The sequence below is a fragment of the Stegodyphus dumicola genome, chromosome 8, assembly GCF_044657685.1.
Source record: "Stegodyphus dumicola isolate Sdum_Otavi_A_Nest chromosome 8, ASM4465768v1".
In the NCBI taxonomy this organism is placed as follows: domain Eukaryota; kingdom Metazoa; phylum Arthropoda; class Arachnida; order Araneae; family Eresidae; genus Stegodyphus; species Stegodyphus dumicola.
This window is the reverse complement of record NC_140775.1, coordinates 129,232,739-129,256,914: the sequence shown is the minus strand read 5'-3', so window position 1 is coordinate 129,256,914 and position 24,176 is coordinate 129,232,739. Positions and strand designations below refer to the sequence as shown.

At 30.3% G+C, this 24,176-nt stretch overlaps 1 protein-coding gene across 1 annotated transcript in view; it reads left to right on the top strand.

Moving 5' to 3' along the window:
• The window catches only part of LOC118185351 (lipase maturation factor 2-like), a 138,899-nt gene that overhangs the window by 82,252 nt on the left and 32,471 nt on the right, over nt 1-24,176 (top strand). Inside the window, exons 13-15 of the mRNA XM_035355193.2 lie at nt 4,162-4,275; nt 13,565-13,685; nt 23,900-24,008. Coding sequence (XP_035211084.1) covers nt 4,162-4,275; nt 13,565-13,685; nt 23,900-24,008 — 344 coding nt within the window. The remainder of the gene's footprint in view (nt 1-4,161; nt 4,276-13,564; nt 13,686-23,899; nt 24,009-24,176) is intronic.

Sequence of the window (24,176 nt, the reverse complement as noted above, 5' to 3'; positions counted from 1 at the left end):
TTTTTTTTTTTGAGCATTTTCCATAGAAAACTGTTAAACAGAAGGATCTGACAAGCCGTAATTTTTTTGTCTCCAATGAACCATTGAACCACTCTCGCACTATTTCAGTAATATCCTCATTTGCAATTTTTTTTATGTTGTTCTTTATATAAATACAGTTCTGCCAGCAAATCAAAATTTCTATTTTGTTCTTTAAAATTTCCTTACATATGAATTTTTATGTACTGAGTATCTTCATGCTCTACTTAGATGATAATGCCTTTAACTCATTTGCTTGGACCATACCTATCTCATTCATTACATATCTAATATGGAGGTTAAGCAAAACTATTATCTTTAAAGCCAAAGAGATATATATTGAACAAGTATACTTTTCACAACTAAAAATTTGCAGTTTTAATCATTGAATAACTTATCTGGAGCTGGAAGGGAGCAGGGTTGTCATGCTACCTGGAAAAGTCAGGGAATTCGCAAATTGAACTCAGGAAAAGTCAAGGAATTTCATATGGTAATCTCGGAAAAAAACACCAAATTCACACTGATGTTGGAAGCCATCACTTTCTTGGCAAGCACAGCTTAAAGAATCATTATTCAGAATTAAGGGTGTTTGAAAAGACACTTTTTTTAACTATGCTGTGGTGTGACTTGATCACTTTTACAAGGACTTGATTAATAACTCAGATTTTGTAGAACTCTGGAGTATTGTAAAACTAGTTCTAATTTTATCACATGGAATGCCACAGTAGAAAGTTGTTTCTCAGTTAATAATGATATGTTGGTGGAAAACCTTCAGGAAAATTCTTTAATAGCAGTGCAAACTGTTTATGATGTCATAAAAGTAAATAGAGGTGTGATGAATATTAATATAACTCCTGATATGTTATGATATGCCAGATCTGCTCATGGAGCATATCATCAAGAAAAAAAGCTATGTGATGGTAAACATAAAAAAAATATTATTGGACAAAAGGAAAGCAAAACACAAATTAAAATTTTGGCATCAAAAAAAAATTGAGGTGTTTCTTCAGTTGCTTCCCAAATTGCAGAATTAAAACAAAAAATCTAGTTTTGTACTAATTTTTTATTCTATTAATATTTTGCTTAAATATTCAAAATGTCTTCTTTTTTCTTTAATTCTAATAATAATAAAAAATTACATTTAATTTGTATTATATATGCTTATATTAAATGTTTTTCATCAAAAGGCTGTTGACTTCTTTAAAAAAAAAAAAAAAAACTGCCCCTCCCCCCCTTTTTTTACCTTGCAGAATTTAGCAAGTGTCATAATATTACTGAGGTGATATTTCAAGAGTTATATATTATTTAATAGAATAGATATAATTGGTTCCCCAAGTAACTTCCATTCCAGAATTTATCTTTAATACTTTTTATAACAATAAAGTTGTTATTCATGACATAATTAATGGTGGAAAAAATCCAGTGTTTAATATTTCATACATTGCCCTGAAAAATAATGGATTTCATTTCTGATTTTGTTTATTATTTAGATGGAATGCATTGTAAATATTTAATTTATTTTGTAAGTAAATGTTTTTATGCATGTAAAACTAATATTCAAGTTATTCTTTTAACTAATTATATTTATGCTGACATTTTATGATAAGTGCATTTCAGTGTCAGTGACTACAAGTATTTCAGATGCACTAACAATCACTACTTGTATTATATACTCATTTGATGTAGTTAAAAAGGGAATTTATTTGGACTTAACTAATTTTATGATGCAGCTGATGATTGCTGAAGAAAATGGTGGTTTAGTATGAAAATATTGTATAGTAAATTTTCTTAGTGTAACAAAAACGTAATTTGAAAGTTATTTAGGGAAAACAACTATTATAGATATAAAAGTAATGCTTTGGGATTATATATATCTATCAGTCATATGTAATAGCAAAATTTGTGTGTTTTCAAGTGGTACAATAATTAATTTACCCTCAGCACAACCAATGTGTGAATAGATTGGAATTTTCTTAAAACACACCTGCAAAAGTTAGGGAATTTCATTGTTCTGTCTGAGTGGCAACTTTGAGATAGAAATATTTAAAAAGATTATTATTCAGAAATCGTTATTAAGAAAATTCTGGTGATTAACATGCTATTAATTCAGATAGAAAGTAGAAAGTAAATGTAAGTAAGAAAAGTGTGCAGTAGTTAGTTTTCAACGCAAGAGAACTTTAAAAAAAAAAAAATGGAATTTTTGCCTGCTTTTGCATGATCATTTAAAAATGGGGGGTAGAAAAGAGAGAACGAATTTTTTAATGTAAAAAATGGTTTAAAAAATTCTAACTGATACAAAATTTCCACATTAAATCTTGTAGTGTACATTTGATAATAGTATTGGCTTCATTAAAGTGTTGCATTACATTCTACACTAAATGCCAGGAGGTTTTTTTCCACTACAAAACATGAATTTCCACTTAGTAAAGAGCCCTCTTAAAAAAAGTTTTGTTCTTTACATTCAAAACATTAGTTCAACTGTAATTTCAAAATAATGATGGAAAATATATAGTAATAAGTCATTTTTAATATTATAAATATTTCGTTATTATTTTTGACTTGATCTTTATTGTTTTTGTTATCTTTTTATATATCCTTTTGTAGTAAAATTAATACTTTTTTATTTCATACATTTGTATGTATGAATATATCAATATTTCTGAAAATACTAAAATTAAATATCTTCAGAAATTAATTGTTGGAAGTAAAATGGATCTAAAAGATTCTTTTAGTGTTATATATAAAACAAAAATTTTTTTTGGAATGATTTGGTTTATTCTTCTTATTTCCTTTAATACCCAGTGTGTTTCGTGCACATAACCTGTTGTGTGAATGATATTTCTGATTATGATATCTAGCTAGAACGGTATTATAAAAATTGAATAAAAATTTAAAACACTAATTTTGCTTTTTTTTTTTTTTTTTTTTTTTTTTAATACTGCCATATAATGGTGTTCGTAATTTATTGACCGGGCAAAGATACAATACAGAATATGAGATAGGGAAAAAAGACTGGTTGAATTTTATTTAACACTTCAAACAATGTTGTATTAATGCACTTCAGCATAAGCAGCATTAGTTACTCTCAGAATATCAAGTCGATTCTCTGCTTTCCTCCAGTTATTATGAAACATTTGTGGAGTCACAGTAGCTGTTTCTGTGATGGTTCAGTTTTTTTAATGCTTTGATACTTTAAATCTCTGCATAAACTTTTCTTCAAGCAGCCTCAGAATGAGAAGTCATGAAAGTCCGGAGAATGGGATAGCCATGAAATTTTTCTATCCCTACCATATGCACATATGCATCTCAAATGTGGAAACATTTTCATCTCTGATGCTTGGCCTACCTGTACTACTTTATGCAAAATGTGTGGTTTCTTGACTTTGTGTAATCATCTCTTAATTGATTGTGCCATTGGTGGAAGCTTATTAAAGTCATGTTGGATTTGCCTCTGAACTGTTTTCGTAGATTTTGTTTCCCACAACTAGAGAACATGCACTGCTTTTATTTGCATGATGCCTATTTGTATGTAAAGAAACAAGTTCCCTGTTGCCATTCCTAAAAATTAGAACAAATGAAATTCCCAAAACAAAAGATTATATCCATATAAATTATTTCAAGTTACTTTTTAAAGCTATGTTTCAATTTACTTTTGTTGTCTGGTGATTAAATTGTGGACATGTTATATTTCTATTGATTATAGGGATATTTCTAATAGAGCAATACCATGTTGTCACAATCACTTCAAAATAATATTATCAGTGAGCTTTTGTTAAGCAATATCAAATCAATTAGGAAAAAGGCTAATGAATTGTTAACAGCTATTTACTATGGATTGTAATTTTCCTGGAAACATTTTACTTCCATTAATTTTCTCATATATTAAGTTAGAAAATTCACTTTTGTTACACTATTGAACTAAAAAATAAATTAAATGGAATATATTTTCATTTAATTTTGTTTAAATTATAGAAAAGCTAAGTCCAATTTAGGAATTTAAATGTCAGAAATATCTTCAAAATTTAAATAGAAAGTTACAAACCTAAAAAAGTTGCTGAGTGCAATTTTTATTATTATTGTTATTATTAAAAAAGCTTGGAAATCAGCTTGTGTTACATAATGACCTTTTTTCCCCTCCCACAGTTCCTCATCAACCACGCTTGGATTGGCAAATGTGGTTTGCTGCTTTAGGGAATTATGAACACAATCCATGGTTTGTCAGCTTTGTATATCGTCTTTTAGATGGAGAAAAGGATGGTTAGTATGATACATATTTTTTCATTAATATTTTAGTCTGAAATTTATCAGGCGATTCAATACAAGATTAGTATTGCAATAAACATATATTCTTCTTGAAACAAACCTCTGTATTGCCCTTTTATATAAGTTTCCTAATGTGCTTATGTGAGAGATTTACATTTGTAGGTTGTATGATTAATGCAAAAATAAAGGGAGGGGGTCATTTTTAGAAAAAAAAGGGGAGGGTAGGAGAAATAAAAAAAAAATTTTAGCAGTTTTTAATGTAATTATGAATAATAAAACACAGATTTAAGGTTGCTTTGTGGGATTTCTTGATTTTTCGCAAAGAACTAATTAAAAGAAATATATGGCTCGCCAGTGAAGCATACTTTTGTGTTCCAAGCTTTTTCCTTCAGTTAGAATAGAAAACAAACTTGTTTTTTAATTTTGGGTGCAACTGGTATAGAAATTGTGGACATCAATGAAGTTCTTGGATGCACATGACAAAAATATATTAAGAGCTGGTCTTCATCTTTTCTCTTTCCTAACTTCTTACATAGAATCTCTAAAGTAGCAGTTTCCAACCTGTGGTATGGATATATGAAAATATCATCAGTAATGTGGAAGACAATGAAAGGTTGTAATAAATACAAATAAAAAAGCAATAATTTCAAAAACCTTCATCATTGAATAAGAGGGAAACTAATTACCAGGATTTTCAATATGGTTGTTATCGCCAAAACTGTGTACAAAATCAATAAAATTAACTGTAGCTTGCTCCATCTCCACCCATCATACTGCTTGATTTCTTTCTCATCACAGGTTGTCCCCTTTTCTTCTTCGGTCTGTGTTGATTGGCAGTCAACCATAATTTCAATATTGAATTAATCATCAATTAACAGTTGTATAGATTTTTATAATTGTAACAGATATCTATAATTGTAACATTCAAACAAATTTGAGTGTGAAGTTTTGTTTTAAAGTTTGTTCTTTTAGGGTTATTTAAGTATTATTTATATAAAAATGCATAAACAGCTAAAAAGTTAATCCTTACACAGAATTGAAACTACCATGGATAATAGTGCAAATCTGGCATCTGTGGCAAATGCTTCCAAGGTATCAGTAGATATATCAATTATGTATCGGGAGAAAGCTGTTGCTGGTAAGAGATGAGCTTGACCAAGTAGGAAGAAAATGCAAAATAGATGTTCTGCATAGCAGAAAAGGAAGTGTTCAGATGAACAGTTAAAATAGAGATTTTTATTGTTCATAAGAGATGGAAACAGCCCCAATCTTATTTGTATAGAATATGGAGAGGTTTTATCAAATAGAAAAATGAAACCATAATTCCTGTTGCATCATTTAAAAATCAAACCTCCTAATCAGAAGCATTAAGAAGTAAGTGACAAGGCATTAAAATGTTTTACTATTTATGAAAGAGCATTCTCGTTTTATACATTACCAACTGAATGTTACTCCCAATTTAAGACTTTACTGTTCTAAATTTGATTCTACTTCAAAATATTGAGCTCAGTAAAGCAGTCTCAAAGGTCACATAAATTATAAGCTTAAACAGCAATGCAAAACTACCTTTCCAAATTTGTCGTTTAATGTTTTTCATTATTTTTTAGGCATGCAATATAATGCTGTATCATTCATTTTATGTTCAAGTGTAAGGGCAGTTTGCTTGTTTTTTAAATTGAATTAAATATAATTTTGTCTTAAATTTAGTAAGAATGAAGTTGCATATTAATTCCCTTTAAACTATTATAGGCCTAGCGTTTTATTGTTGTACAATATTGTTTCAAGAATAGTTCGTGTTTTCGGTATCGGTATAATTACTAGTCAATAAATTCATTAATTTACAAGTTTTCTCTTTAAAAAGAGGGTGATATTTTAAATTATCAGTACATAAAAAATGTAACACTTTATTTTTAAAGTATGTGTTATTGCTACATTTATTTAAAAATAAATATTGTGATAATCAATTTTTGTTTAATTATGTTTATTTTTTGTTTATTTTGTTTAATTATGTTATGCCCATGCATCAACGCATTATGCGTTGACGCATGGGCAGAAAGTTTGTAGCTTTGAGGTCCAGATTAACGACTTTTGACTGTATATAATTAAAGAGAAAGTATTAGCCCAAAATAATAAATTTAAACAACTTACATTGAAAGGAATGTTTAATAAAGCAAACAAATAAATATTGAGCTTTTTTATGTAAATTTGGATCCCTTAAAGTCATAAATGCTTTATTATTTCCTAAAACACCATTTCAGCACACATTTTATAATTTCTTCATGTCATCTTACTAGATTTAAACTGATGATCTGAAATCCTGAAAAATCCCACTTCTGGAATCGCCTGAGTTCCTATGAGTCCGGATCTCGGACTTTGTAGTCTGATTTGCTTTATTCCATTTTGCCAAGAAAAGGTTTCTAAGGAGTGACCTACTTTCATAAAGTGAGAAAAGGCTGTATTTTTGCAAAACCTCTTACAGTGGCCACCACCTACTCACTGATTATTAAAGTCAGCCACTTAATACATTTAAATTTTCAAGAAGCAAAACGAATATTTCAATAGAAAATCTGCCATTTATTAAACTCATCTGCTACTTGTACTTATCAAAACTTTTTGTAGTCACCCATTAAACATATTGTAGACTGTGACTATTATTCTGCTATGTAGTGATAAAATGGGTTTGACCGAAATTTTTCTTTGCTCCAGTTTCTTTACCTGTGAGATAATGTTTTTGGAGTTCTGTGTTCACACTAGACTTCAAAGAGACTTAATTTCCTTATCTTAAATTAACAAAAATAATCAACAAAAGAAGTAAACAAATCAGGCTGTTTCTGAACCAACAAAGCCACAAATCAAAATTTAAAACTTAAAATAATCTCAGAAAAACAAATTAACCTGTTTCTTTATCCGTCCAACCCATACAGGCAGTATGGAGAAAAATATGAAATTATAGCGCCCAAAATATTTTTAAAAAATTTTAAATATTATTTTGAGCAAAAACAAAGCAAGAGATGCAAATATAAGCAATCTAATACATGAAAAAATAAAAATGTAGGTAAATTTTGAATCCATACCAGTCGGGTTAAGTATTCTTAAAATTTTTATTAAGAGGACTAATCTGAAAAACCAGGTCAGTTTCACATCCATGATCAAATCAAGATACTTCATTTCAGAAACAGAAGAACTATGTACAACTTTACAAGTATACTTACAATTTTTATACATCCAGTAAATACCATAGAGGTAAGCAAGGAGTGGCCAAATCGGCACTAGAAGTGAAGCACTGCTCCGAAGCTTCAGTCACCAGATGGGGTGTTTTTTGTTTACATTCAGAAACTCGCTTGACAGCACTCTGGTAGTATAGTTTAGTGACATTTAGGCAAAAATCACATCTTGGTTATTTTTTGATAACTAACAACAGCGATTTTGATTATGAATTTGTTTTATAAAATTCAAAGTTGTTGAACTACAAAAATATAGATTTTAGCAAAAATGTTATGCTTAAAAAAAGAAGAAAAAATATCTTACGGTACCTTTAAAATTATGTACATCTTTCGAAACCCTTGATAGAGTTTTTCGCTACGTTTATTTTATGTTCCAAATGCCAAAATGTTTTTAAAAAATTTTTTTCATATCCACATATTATTGTAACATGTACTTTTTAAAATTTTTTAGAGAAGAGGCTTTACTGTTGCTTATTTTAAACTCATCATTTTATTTTTATATATCTGAAAAATAATCACTTTGGGCTTATATGTTTTACTTATTTGGGTTAATGAAAATAAAATTACCACCAAATGTTGCAATCTCATCAAAATTAATAAATATACACACAGATATGCCAATAAGTTAACTTTTCCTTGATTTGTAACCACACATTTGTGTAAAATTATATACAGTTTTACACAAATGTGTGGCACAGAAGACAGATACATTTGCAAATTTGAGGGAAGTACCATGTGCGGTCAATTTATAATGATTATAAATATTATCTAAATATATAATAACCTTAATATTGAATTGTAAACATAAATTGAAATCCTGTTGACAAATACATTATAAAACTATTTGAGCAAGAATTGGTCGTACTGGAACACAATCTGTTAAAAGGTATTGTAAAGCAAATTCTATGAGATTCGTACTAAGAAAGTAATAAAGAAGAGTTTTGGAATATGTATTGTTGAAATTAAGGGTAAAAAAATCTGATAAGTATAATTAAAAGAATTATTCCTCTTACATTTTATAATAACTCAGTTACAAGTTTTAAATAATATTTTTTTTTAATCCTTATTTCATTCCCTTTCAGAAATATTCAGAGAAAGTTAAGTACTATTTAAAGTGTTTTGCTATTAAAATAAAAGGTGCTCTAATTTGAAATGGACCGAATAGAGCATTAATTATAAATTGACTTATATTTTTCGATTTAAAGGATGCCTCAGAAGCTAAAAAATCATGTCGTATTTGAGAAAGTATTTTAGGAAGAAGCTCTATAAATAAAAAAGAAATAATGCATAATTTTAATATTAATAATACAATAAATTTTTATCTTAATTTTTATAATCCTTAACCGAATAAAATCGAATTACCTTAATTTTTTTTTTCTAACGTAATTAACGAAAACTTGTGAAAATATTTCATTCAAATTAAACCATTCTGAGCAAATTGTTCTGTGAGAAGTATAGTACTTAATTTCGTTCAGAATGAAATGTTGTTTAAAAATGTATTCTTTTCATATATTTAGGACTCTGAAGTAATGTAGAAAAAGAAAATATATATATATGTATATTTACAACGTAATTACAAAATATTTACATCCGATCATGTCAAAACCTATTGAACTTAATGGTAAATTACCCAATGTTTTCAAAACAGGGTATTGGGGAAACCGGTTACGGCCACTCGATCTTACTTCCTACCTCCATTGTAAATACCTCCAAACTTCATTTACGTAAATCCTATCATAAATAACAATTTGTTAAAATTAAAATGACCAAAAGTGTAATTTTTAGAGAATTAAGTTAATAAAATTGAGTGGTATTAGATTATTAATGAGTGGAATTTTTAGATATATTGAATTTCTTGATTAATGTCATAAACTGAAGGGATCTATCATCATAACATCATCATCATATATGCTGTTAGGTGGTGGTCATCAATAGTAAAAGAGTGAATAATAAACTTCAAATAAAAAATTGTACAAAAGCAAAGTGAAAGTTTTAATTTTTTGTGATGATACAACAATTTAAAAGTTAACATTAATAAAATAGGCATTTCAATAAAGTGCTTATTGAATATATAAATATTAAATACCATTGTTATGCATACATTATACAAGTTCCCGGACTGAGTTTATAACTTGAAAAATATTATGAATTAAATTGCAGAAACACATCCCCCTTTGAAGTTATTGTTTGTTTAATTTATTAAACAATATACATATATATTGTATGATAAATTTTTAGTCTTCCTCTGCAATGACTACATACTTTGACCTTAAGCATCAATTGGGAATAACTGAACTCGCTGATAATTGAATTATCTCATCGTTGAAAAATTGCCCAAGGCTCACCAGTATTATTCTCATGAGAAAAGGAATATATAAGCAATAACATGCCTTCTCCAAAGTTTGTGACCCCACCAGCAGCCGAGCGGTAATGTCGCTGAACACTGGTAGTTCGGTCCGAAGTTTGAATCCCGTGAACGGGCTGATTGCATGGGTGTTTTTGTGGTTTTCCCCATGTGTAACGTGTATACGAGCCAGTTTCCCTTAGAAAATCCTCCACGAATCCCGCTCCTTAGGCAGATAGCCCTCGTGTGCTTTGCCATAATTAAATACACCAACAGAGTTTGCACCTAGACCTGATAATATGGCTGCTATCACTACTAGCCACCATAATGAATAGAGCAGCATAAATCTGTAGTTAAACTTTGAAAATACTTAATGCATATATAGTACAAAGTCTGTAATCCGTACATCCATTATCCAGAATGATCTATAATCCAGACCTCAAAGCCACAAACTTTTTTTTTTTTTTTCTATGCTTTACGCATTTGCGTTTAATGTTAACGCATGTGTGTTTAGCCCAAAAAAATGAAGCAACTGAAACAACTTGCATTGAAAGAAATGTTTAATAAAGTAAACAAACAAATATTAAGCTTTTTCTTTTTGTAAATTTTGATACCCTTTAGATGATAGTTGCTCTTTATTTCATAAATAACAGTTTCATATTTTTAATTGTATAATTTCTGCATGCCATCTTACCAGATTTAAATTGATGATCTATAATCTGGAATCGCCGAAGTCCCAACGAGTCTGGATTACGGACATTGTACTGTATTAAGATAACTTTTAAAATTTTGTAAGTACTTTTTTCAAACCTCCTTCAAACAAAAATACATGCAGAAGTGGAAAAAATTGTACATAAAATGAGTTTTACCTATACCAATGATTGAATATTTTGTATTTAAAGAATATATTAGTCTTCTCTTTTTAAGAGAGAGAGGGAATGGAGAGTTTCAGTTTGCTCAGTTCTGATTTGTTTATTACATTTGTTCTAAACATGAAATTCAAATAATGCACATGTTTTGCCCCCACCCCCTTTTTTTTTTAAAGTATTCACAATTTTTGTAACAAAAACTGCAGTTGTTCTTTATGAACTACAATAAATTTCTGTGTGCATTGCAAAAATTTGTGTCTAAAAATGTATCACTTGACATATAGCACCCATGAATTAACACTGCAAGCTTTGTCTGTTTAACATAATGCTGTAATAAGTAAGTGTAGTAAAAATTAATATGTAATGATATTTAATTTTTAGCAATTTACCAGGTTCTTTTTGATATACAGTCAAAAGTGTTTAATCTGGACTCTTCGGGACTTCGGCGATTCCAAATTATCGATTTTTCCAGATTATAGATCATCAGTTTAAATCTGGTGAGATGGCATGCAGAAATTATAAAATTAAAAATATGAAACCGTAATTTATGAAATAAAGAACAATTATGATCTAAAGGGTATCAAAATTTCCAAAAAAAAGCTTAATATTTATTTGTTTACTTTATTAAACATTTCTTTCAACGTGCGCATGCGTAAAGCGTACATTACGCATAATCGAAATTAGAAAATTGCAACCAGAAAACTATTTGATTTGTATTCGTGATATTTATAATGACGAGGAATTTGATTTAAATCATATCAAAGACGGAGTACATCAAGATGAAATACTACATTTAGTAAGGAATTATAAGCTGAATAAAATAAATCATCTGTCCTGAAGATGAGGATAGTGCTGACATATCAACTTCCAGTTCATTGCGCGCCGCGACGTTCTCCTCCCCCACAGAGCAGCGTGAAATTGATAAACAGATTTCAGAATGGTTAGAAAAACAAAGGATATGCCTTTATTCTTTTTTTTTTTTTTTTTTTTTTTTTGCAGCAATTCCACTTTTTGTTTGATAGACATCAAAATGTGCTTTCGCTTTGTAGATATCCTTTGGCAGCTCCAGAATCAGAAATTCTTTTTAATATAATCTAACAGTCTGCAAAAAATAATAAGCCGAATCCAATTTAAAGATTAAGAAAAAACGCAATCTGCAACATTAACTGAAATAGATAATTAGATAATTTTAGCTTAGCTTATACCGTCTGTTATACATTAAACGCGTATGCGTGGATGCATATGCGCATGTGTAAAGGTATTGCGCGCATGCATTAATGCATGCGCAGAAAGTTGTAGCTTTGAGGTCCGGATTAACGGCTTTTGACTGTATTGTATTTTTCAAAAGCAAATGATATTTATAAAAATTAGAGCATGTTTATTAAAATTTTGCTGTAAACGTAGATGATTAGAAATAATAAAAAAGGATTTTTTTTTATTCTTAATTCAGTTTTTTTAATTTTTTATAAATTTCGCTTATCTAATTTTGTTGTTTTGGAGAGGAGTGCCATATTAAAAATAATAATAATCTACACAGCATAAGTTAAAAAAATATGGCATTCAATTTTAATTTTGCTTACCAATAAGTGTAATTTTGATGTTTTGTTCAGAATTTCTTAATATCTTGGGATGCCCAATGGAATTTGTATCATGCGTATTTCCATTGTCCTAGGGAAAATCCCAAAAATCCGTAAGACCTAGATTAATTTGAAACTTTGCAGTTGAATAGTATGTAATCTATGTATGCACAGGAATATATTGTTGATTAAAAAAACACACACACTTTATATATGTAGTAAACAGTTTAGTGTGATGTACAGTACAAAGTCCGTAATCTGGACCCGTCGGGACTTCGGCGATTCCAGATTAGGGGTTTTTCCGGATTATATATCATCAATTTAAACCTGATAAAATGGCATGCAGAAATTATACAATTAAAAATATGAAACCATAATTTATGAAATAAAGAGCAATTATGATCTGAAGGGTATGAAATTTTACAAAAAGAAGAAGCTTAATATTTATTTGTTTACTTTAGTAAACATTTCTTTCAACGCACGCATGCATAATGTATGCACATTCTTTACGCGCATGCGTAAAGTTTGTGGATTTGAGGTCCGGATTATAGATCATTCCGGATTGCAGACTTTGTACTGTAGTACAATATATATACGATATGCAAAATCTTCTGTATACTACTAGAACAGGCTTTGATTTCAAAAGTCCTGAAGTCAGAAGATCTAGAAATTTTCACCTTGTACAGGTGACAATATTCATCTATTTGCTTTATTTAAAAATAATTGTTCTTATATATTTGGAACTGTGTTGTTTTGCTATAAAGTTACTCATTTTTCTATAAATTTGGAATTAAATATTATCTTTTATATGTGTCATTTTGATTCTGAGAATCTCTACACATTTGTTCCCATTCTCAGTTCTTTTGTGTTAGAAATGTTTAAAAATGTTAATTTCTTCTTTGTGGGTGTATTTTTCCTAACAAATTAGAATCATGTCTGAAATGAAGAATTCAATACAACCCTCCATTTACTTTAGGTTGCTGCCAAGAAATTGCCATAAAAATCTTACAAGGAGGGTTTAACAGTATAAATTGTCTATTTATCATGACGAAAATTACAAAATAATTTTGGCTATTATATTTTGAGTTATACAAATTGATGGAGAATGTCACAAAATGCATATTGAAAAAGATGCAGTATCCGAAGTTAATATTTAATGTTACTAGAAAATAAATAAAAGTGCAAAGAAACCTTGCAATATAATTATTTCTTTTTGCAATATATTCAACTTAAAATAATTTAACCTATACATTTGTTTTTGCTTTACAGTTTTAGATTTGTTGGACGTGGAGCGCTTACCGTTTCCTCCCAATAAACCACCTAAATATGTTCGAGCAATTTTATACAAATACAGCTATACTTCGCCCACTAGTAGCAGCAGTACTAAGAAGTAAGTGTGTCTGTGATTATTTTTAAAGTACTGTTTGTGAGTGCATATGTGTATGTGTGTATATGCATATACATAAGGTTATTCAAAATGATGTTTAGTAGTTTAAAAAAACTGTAACAAATTCATTTTTAAAAACAGAGATACACCAGAACAGGTTTAAATGGAAGGAAAATTCAAATATTTTTTCATTTCCTGTAGTCTATTAAGTACAGAAGGTGTGGTGGTGCCGTGGATTGCTTGAACAAAAATGATGTCTTAGGAAGAAAAGAAATTTGCTATCTTTCTACATGTGAAATTGAAATCTGTAATTATGGTCCAACGTGCATTTCATAGATAATTTGGTAAAGGTAGTTCAACTGACAAGAGCATTCGAAAGTGGTATCACCAGTTTGAAGAAACAAGCTGTCTTTGAAAAGGCAAATGCATAGGGAGGCTACATGTTTAGTAGCAAGAAAGTAGGAAAGATAAGAGTTACATTTATGGTGCCCAAAGAAATCAACTATTAAAGTGTGTTATAAACTGTAACTTCTGCAAACAATGGTGGGGTTTGTTTTGATAAAATGATTACAAATCAAACCTTACAAATTGCAGGTGACTTGAGCTGTATTTCCTAGAAATACAGAATAGTAAATGGAGTTTTGCAAGAACATGCAGACCTAGCTGGTATTCAGTGACAACTCATGCAACCCATGATGTTCCACATCAGTGAGAAAGTTAACCGGCACAATGTGCAAATCTGGCAGACTGAAAATCCTCACTGTATTGTTGAGCATGAATGAAATTTGGCTGAAATGAATGTGTTCTGTGCATTTTCGGAGACCAAATCGTATGGGCTGTTCTTTTTCGAGAAAGAGTGACTTAAAATGCCATATCTTGATATTTTATAGATCTTGCTTTTCCCACAATTACAGGAAGACTCAAGTAATTCTTTCATCTTTGAACAGGATAGTGCACCTCCACACTGGAAGCTGGAAGTATGTGAATTCGTCAGCAGTGGGATTCCTAATTATTGGATTGGCCATGCTGAAACAAATGATAAAGTGGTGTTTAATTGAGACTTAAGTCACCAGTTAATACCCCATGTGACTTTTTCTTGTAGGACTTTGTGAAAGACAAAAGTGTATGTGCCATCACTGCCGCAAAACTTGGAGTTCATATGAGCACATATAGATAGTGGTCTGAACTTAGTAACACCAGATGTGCTCAAATGACTGTGGGAAGAAATGGAATATCATCTGGATGTTGTCCACATGGCCGGAAAAAGTCATATTGAACACTCATGATGCTATAAAATTTAAATATTTCATTTGTACTTTCCTTTAAATTTATTCTGGTAAGTATTTGTTTATAATTTATTCTAGTATGTTAAAATGCTGTACATCATTTTGAATAACTCTATAATAAAAATAAATAAGTAAATATAATTAATAGTATATTTTAAAATTCATCCTGTTTTTAAATTCAGAACAAACCATATGTCAGCCCCCCCCCAAAAGGGAAGTAGCATAGTGGTAAATTGCATGATAGGTGCAAAAAATGCCAAATCCAAAAATGTAAAGGAATTTAAAAAAAATATTTACATCTGCATCATCATCAAAAGGTGGTGCAATGAAAGAAGAAAATAATGTAACTTGTATCTGAACCAACAAACATACAAATTAAAGCTTCAGTGCTTGAAATAATCTCAGGAAATCAATCTCCATTATTAGTCTAACCCCTACAAGCCGTAGTAGTCATAATAATAAGCACAAAAAATTGTAAAATTATAGCATCAAAATCTTAAACAAGCTTAAAAGATTTTTTATTTATTTTTTGAAGCAGACCGAGTCCAGAAAATAAAACATAAATACAAACAATCTTGTGCATGAAAAAAAAAATAACATATAAGAAATTTTTTCAAAATCATAAACAAGCAAAAAAAGTTTAAAAATCTAATAAAAAGTATTTTCTATTTAAGCGAGCTGAGTCCAAATAAAACAAAACATGTAAACAGAAGCAATCCAACACATGAAAAGATACCAACTGAAAATTTGATCCAAAAGACATAAAAGAAAAAGAAGTTCTTAACATTACAGCAACAAATGTTTTTAAATGAAAAAATATTAATTCAACATGCCCAGTAGCGAAAGACTTGTTAAACCAAGAAGTATATGTTAAATTATGAAATTAGATTAACTACAAGTTTTAAACTGATTAATAATAATAAAAATTATTAAAAAGAACTGATAATGTAACATGAAATATGATGTATTAAAAATCAGTAATTTGTAAAACGGTAAACATAAAATTATCTGGATTATGAAATCAAAATCAAATTTGAGTTGTTACCTGCCAAAAAATTAAGCTCAAGAATAATGAAATTTTTAAAATTCAGCGATCTAAAAAGTTGTCGTGCTTTTTTCGAAGAAGTTATAATAAGTTTTGAAGAATAAATAAATACAAAAATGTTAATAAATAATTGTAGTGATGAAAAGAAATGTGTGGTGTTAAAATTGGGATAAAGTTAGGTCAATATTAGGTCAATATCTAGTAAACTGTAAGCAAAGTTATGGGCAATCTTAGAGAATGCAAATAAGGAATTTAACAGAAATATTACAAATTACAGGAAACCTAAAAGAGAAGGCAAAAAATCAAAAAAAAGTTGTCCAGTATTATAGAATATAGGACTCGCTCAGGCCTTTCTCGAGGCTTGGAAGCTGAAGTAGGCCCATTTTTTTATTAAAAGAAATAAGATAATTATTAAACAGTCTAATCTAGATTAATCTAGAATTTTGACAGGAATATCTACTATGCCTCAGACATGCTCGACAGCAAGGTCTGATAAACTTGCTGGCCAAGGAAGTGTATCAACCTCCTGGAGACAGTCCAGAGATAAGCGAGTGGTATGTGGCCTGGCATTATCTTGTTGGAAAATAGCCCCAGGATGACATGCCATGAAGGGTAATGCAACTGGCTGCAGGATAGTATCAACATATTGTTGAGCTGTTAAAGCAGGGTTCCTACGGTCCTTAAGAGTCCTTAAAAGTCCTTAAATTTTTTGGAACTGATTTTTGGTCCTTAAAAGTCCTTAATTTTGGCCAAAATCAGTAGAAGGTCCTTAATTTTAATCATCTGAAATTTCTGTCTGTTTTTACGACTGCCATTTTGAGTGTGAATTAGCATTTTGGAGGAATATTTTTGGCGATTCAATGACGTATATGGTTATCTTTTGAATGGGTTCATGGGTTATAATTTGTTTCTATTTTTAATATAAATAATGGGATACTCAAGTTTCTAAGCAAGAAGTGAAACATAAGCATTTCGAAATTTATTTATTGTAATAAAAAGCTCTTAAACAATTTTTGCTTTTGGGAATGTGAATTCTTTTATTAAACTGTTCTAAATTTGGCGACTTGTCAACATTTTGGCGATTTTAAGACCAGTTTGTATAGAAATAACATTAAAATAAAACATTTTTATTTTCTGCTGTCATATTATAAAGTTTTATTTTGGCAACTTATTATACAATATTTTGAATCTGAAAAATAAACAAGGTATAATGCTATAAAGCACAATTTATGAAACAACTCTTAGCAAAAGCAAAATTCTATGTAATTAATTAAAAATATCTTCTTTTTAATTTTTTCATAGTAAGCGTTTTTCCCATGTAATTGTCTCAGAATATTCAAAGTTCTCAGAATATGCATCAGTTTTATCTTTAAAAGTAATTTTACACTTTTCCCTTCTTTTTTTTTTTTTTTTTTTTTTTTTGCAAAATATTTCTGGCTTTTTGCTGTTACAGAATTGGTTGGGATAATTTTTCTTTAGTATTTTTGACATTGCAGCTTGGAAAATTTAGAAGAATTTGAAAGCAAGATTTATAGACCCACGATTCTAGAAGATTCAAGAAATATGTTACAAAGTGAAAAATGTCTTCATGGTATCAACGCGTAATGGATGTATTTTACAGTATGTTTGCGATGAATTTCTTACTTTTTGGAGAACGTCTGGAAGAACAATGAAGACATGAATAATATTTGAGTGTTTTATTCCTGATACTAGAATCTTAACATGTTTATCTTCCCTTTATTTTCTCTACTTTTCACTAGACACAAGCATGGAAAATATCAAAAATGCTTCTAATCGTATCACTTGGGCAGGCATTATAGAAAGGGATTTTTTTTATTAATAAAAAACTTACAATTTAAAAGATCCATCTAATATGTTTTAATGCATCATACACAGAGCTATGCATCATACACATTTTCCCATTTGATGCAATCTCTGTGGATCCTAAATTCGACTGCATAGTGCCTTTCTAAATTCTGCTTCCAATGCCTGTCTAAATTCTAAAAGTTTTGCCATTTCTATATTTTGTTGTTTGGTGTGTCACTAAATTCTAAAAATTCTGCCACATCAGCTCTGTTACCGGCCTTTACCATATATATATTTCATATTTCTTCTGAATTCCATATTACTAAAGAAATTAAATTATTTACTTTTTCTATACATTCTAAATGCATTTAATGATTTAAAAAAAAAAAAAAAGAAAAAAAAGAAAAAAGAAAACAGAAATCCTTAATTAAATCCAAAAATTTTAAAATGAAAAAGAAACATGCTGAAGAAAGAAACTGAATACACAAAGAAAATTATTCTTTAAAGATATGTGCAGTTATTATTATGTAAATTACTCAATTGTTTATGATTTCAGCCTTTACTATAATTTTCCATTTCTGTTTCCTCATATGATAGAGTTACTGAGCCAGATTAAATTTAAATTAAATTGTATAATTTTTGACCACTAGTCCAACTTTTTAGTTTGAATTTGACTGTTCTTGTTTAATTACGTCATTGTGAGATATAATTGACTTTGTTAGCATCAGAACATGTGTTTATGTTTGTTCTAAGTTCTTTTCAAATAAGAGGCGTATTTAAACCTTTGTCCGATATTGTAGTTACTTTCAGACATAGTGATAATTTGCTTCACGTCTATCGGGGGTTTGGGACTATTTAACTTTTATCAGATCAAGTAAACCCTCATAGGTACATTGTGGAGAAGTTGACAAATTAGGAGATAAAGCATGCAGAAACTAGTGAGAGCATTGGTTTGCATATTGAGACAAATCTCTAATTATTGTTAGAAAATATGCTTAAAGAGAAGGAAATCGGTATAAACTAGCCAAAATGTTTGGGAAGGCTTCAAATTAAAATGACTGATAAATATTTTGTTGAGTGTTGTTGTTACAAAACATAAATGTTTTGTAGCTTTTAATGTGTAATTATTCTAATATCATTTAAGAATCAGTGTCATAAATAACATGTATTTTCAACTGTGAAATTTTATTAGATTTTGATTTTGATAGGGCTTTTTTTAACAAATATTGTTAAAAAATAAAATTTAATAGTGGCCATGTAAATCCATGACTAAGGTTGCCTATTTACCTAATTTAATTATTTATAACTAAGTGCTTACCTTTAAAAATTATCTCTACATATTAAAGCGAGTTATTGCCTATCATTAAAACTCACTGTGGTCACAAGATAAAACACAAAAATGTAGAAACTCAAGTAAAGCTTATTCTTTGCATCTAGTGAGACTTAATACAAAGCAGCTTATCACCTCTGGTGCTTTAATGGCTTATTGGAACCTGAAAGTATATTAACTGGGTTACAACCCCTGGAACTCTACACGAAGCTATGACACTAACTGCATCAGAGCCTGACTAACATTTAGCACTTGCCAACCGTGCCTACATCATGGCTTTCAGGTTTTTTTCTAATCAGCAGGTCTCTCTCTAGACAAGCAGCAGTGGTGATAACATTCAGTCTTTTATTATGAATAATGCTGATTATGGTACTTCTCATTTTAACCTATGCCATTCGACATAAAATCCACCTGCTATTCACTAAACCTCTAGACAAGCGGTTCTCAACCTTTTGACTAATGTGTACTATCTGAATAAAAATTGAAACCCTTTAGTACCACCAAAGTACTACCACCACCACCACTCGTGTACAAAGCTCAGATCACATCAATTTACGACTGTTAGAGAAAAAACTCAATCAGGATGTTGGGGTTTTAATTTTGAAATAAATAGTTAAAAATACTTTGCTTCTTTGTGTACCACCTATTTTTTCTTGCGTACCACCGGTTGAGAACCTCTGCTTTAGACTGACCAAGTATGTGACAAAATAAGACATAAAAAAATCAACATAAAGCTAACTATTAGTAAAACGTAAACGTCACTTATTTTCTTTCAAATATGTCCAACCTATTATAAATGCTGCTTGTAAAATATTTAACACTACTTGATAAACTGCATGAAGTTTATTTTATTCTCAAACTTATTAATAATTATGTTAATTAATTTATGTTTGGCAATAAGGCATACTACTTATGGATCTATTTTATTTTTAGGATGGTATTAGAAAAGTGAAATTCAGGCATAGAATAATATTTTTAATTGAATTTAATCAGTTCCCATATGCTCATAGGTCCTTAATTTTTTCATTAATGGTCCTTAAAAGTCCTTAAAAGTACTTAATTTCCGTGTGCAGAAATGTGTACAAACCCTGTAAAGATGTACGGGGGATGACTAAAGATGACCTGCTGTCATAAGAAATAGTGCCCCATAACATCACATTAGGAGTTATGGCTTATTATTATTAGTGATTATGGTATCACATTGGGACCGCTGGCCCCGTCTTCTCCAGACACGATCACGGTGGTCATCTGCTTCAAGGGTGAGGCGGGATTCGTCGCTGAACACTATACGATGCCAGTCTGATGGCAGCCATGATAATCGGCTGCGACACCATCGATGTTGTGGGGTCAAAGGCAACCATCTTAAATTCCTCTGTGAGCGTAACCCTGCCTCAGACAAGTAACGTGAGATGGTGGACGGTACCAAGGGAGGTATAGACGTGGCTGTAGTGCGTTCAATAGTCGACAATGATACCGTTAGGGTGGTTTGGGCCTGGAAAACAATCATCCTATGTTGCCTTGCATTTGTGCTCCTTGGCTTTCCAGAGCCTTTGTTTCGTCGGCAATTTCCTTGTATCGACCATTGCTGCCAACATCTCTGCACAGCAGTGTCTGTACGCTACAGGTGGTGGCCTATTGCTATGTATGACTACCCAGCTTCACGCAAACATACATTGCGACCACATTCAAAGTCATTTAGTTGTCTGTAAGGTTTTCAGTATTGTCATAATGGCATCTTCAGTAGCTCCTTTACGGAATTACATAGGCAGCAACGAAAAAAGATCAATTTTCCACCTCTGTTACTAGTTTTATACTTTGTGAATTGCACACTAGAAATGCTCGCTATGATCGCAATTCCTGTTCATTTCCTTGAAACTTTGATCATTTGCTTGTTCGATCAAGATGTTTTTGTATACCAAATTTCGTCACGATCGCAAAAGTTCTTGGTGCTTCGATTTTTTTGCAAAAGAGTGTATGTATACAGTCAAAAGTCTTTAATCCGGACTCATCAGGACTTTGGTGATTCCAGATTATCGATTTTTCTGGATTATAGATCGTCAGTATAAATCTGGTAAGATGGCATGCAGAAATTATGAAATTAAAAATATGAAACCGTAATTTATGAAATAAAGAACAATTATGATCTAAAGGGTATCAAAATTTACAAAAAAAAAGGGCTTAATATTTATTTGTTTACTTTATTACACATTTCTTTCAACGCGCGCACGCGTAAAGCGTACATTACGCATAGTCGAAATTAGAAAATTGCAACCAGAAAACTATTAGATTTGTATTCGTGATATTTATAATGACGAGAAATTTGATTTAAATCATATCAAAGACGGAGTTCATCGAGATGAAATACTACATTTAGTAAGGAATTATAAGCCGAATAAAATAAAAACATCTGCCCTGAAGATAAGGATAGTGCTGACAGATCAACTTCCAGTTCATTGCGCGCCGCTACCCCCCACCCTGCAGAGCAGCGAGAAATTGATAAACAGATTTCGGAATGGTTAGAGAAACAAAGGAGCCTTTATCCATTTTTTGCAGCAATTCCAATTTTTGTATGATGGACATCAAAACATGCTTTCCCTTTGTAGATCGAGCATCGGAAATTCTATTTGACGTAATCGAAAATTCCAACTTACTTTTATAAAATTGCTCTAGCAGTCCGCAAAAAAAAAAAATAAGCTGGATCCAATTCGAAGATTAAGGAAAAACGCAATCTGCAACATTAACTGAAATAGATATTTAGATAATTTTAGCTTAGCTTATACCATCCATTATACATTAAATGTGCATGCGTAAATGTATTATGCGCATGCGTGAACGCATTATGCTTTGACGCATGCGCAGAAAGTTTGTAGCTTTGAGGTCTGGACTATAGATCATTCTGGATTAACGACTTTTGACTGTATATACGGTACAAAGTCCGAAATCCGGATGTCCATTATCCGGAATGATCTAAAATCCAGATCTCCAAGTCACAAACTTTTTTTTTATATGCTTAACGCACATGCATTTGATTTTTCCTTCCAGAATAAAACATGTGGAGATTTTCACTTAAAAATTCCGATTTTTAATTTTACTTAGGCACTAAATAAAATGCTGCGTTATGAAAAAACAATCATGTAAGCATAAATTTGCGAGATTAATAATCTGGCTTCGTAGCTGAGTATCTGCTTGGCATACATCTCAAACCAAAACATTCACGTATTTTATATCCCTGATGCCGATCTGGTGAGTCATTATTTATTATATTTTGCTTTCATCACTGCATGTTTATCAATACGTGGCAGCTTCATGCAGTGCTGTTTAAACTTTTCTTTTATATTAGTAATTGAATAACAAGAGTATGGCAACCTTGTATGTTAACATTACGCTTGGCGATGATTATAGATTTTTAAATGCTCTAAGAAATGTTGACAAGGAAAAATTCAACAAAAATTTCTTTTCATATGCTAAAAGTAGATTTTGTTAATGAAACTCATAGGCCAAAAGATTACATTTAGTGCTATTTTAATTAAGAATAACTGATATGTTATTCACCATAAACCCAGAAGCGGTGGCACAATTTAGGGAAGACAAAATTTTTGGAATTTGGGGAAGCGCTGAGCGGCAAAATTAAGGTATGAGAAGTTTTGTATGATTTAGGGAAAGCTCTGGGATGCAAAATTTAGGTGCGGAGGAAATTTAGAACTTAGGAAGGTGCTTTGTAGCAGAATTTAGGACCCGTAGAGACTGCACTAGGCAATATTTAGCGCCGGCCCGAGATAAAGTGTTAAGTATATGTGGGAATTTATTTATTCAGGACTCGGATTTGTTTTAAGCATGTACGAGAAATAAATGTAGATGTAGTAAATGACTAAACTAATACAATTCAGGCTTAATTCAGTATGCAATAGGAGCAAGACAAAATTTAGCGAAACAGCATGGCTTTCATCGCCAATCTTGTGATACACAACCAATAATGTATAATGGACGCTATTAAGCTAGGCTAAAATTATCTTTACTGAATCTAAGGCATTTCAGTTAATGTAGCGGACTGCGCTGTTCCTTAATCTTCTAGTTTGATCCAGCTTATTATTTTTTGCAGACTGTTATTATTATAACAGTTTTATAAAAACTAACCTTGAACATTCAATTATGTCGAAAAGTGTTTTATGAAAAACCGTCCCACCCCCGATGAAGTGTCATTGAAATTCATTGAAATTCTATTCTGTTGTGTTCTTTTTTCTTTAAATTTCATTAATTTTTTTAATTGCAGTACTGCTTGTTTGAAAGTTTTAGTTTTAATATTTTTAAAATTCTTTGTAGCATTTAAAGGATTTTTTGAAATTTATTAGCTATGAATTTAAATTTTTAGCTTTTGTGAAAAATTAGTTCTAAATTTCTTCATGTCTTTACTGATAATTTCTCAGCAGCTTAATGTGTGAAAATACTAAGCATGTTTATATTTTATTTTTTAAAAAAATATTTTCTAATTACGATATGCATATCTTATATTCTTTTTATTTACATAAATGTAAAAGAATTAAAATGCTCTCTGTGAGTGTATGTGTATATATAAATCATTTCACTGACAGAAAAATTCCTGCATTTTAAAAAATTATACGTTTATGATAGTGTGAAACATCTTGACAGAAAATTATGTGAACCTGTTTTGTTGTATAATATTATAACCTATTTGTTGTATAATATTCCTGTTTAACTGCATGATGGGTTCTAATAATGTATCACTCTGTAGGAAAAGTGTTGACTGGTGGACCCGTCGTAGAGTGCGGGAATACTTCAACAGTGCAAATTTGGATGAAAAACAAATGATAGAATTTCTTAATGCAGCTGGAATTCCTATGGTGCAGTATAATAAATATTATAATTTTTTAATGTATAAATTGATTTTATCAGCTTCAGTTAAAAATGTATATATTTTCCATGTGATCTCATGTTTATATCTTGCAGAAAATATAAAGAATAAGTAATCCAAGAATCGTAGTATCATTTCAGCTTAAATTTCATATTCA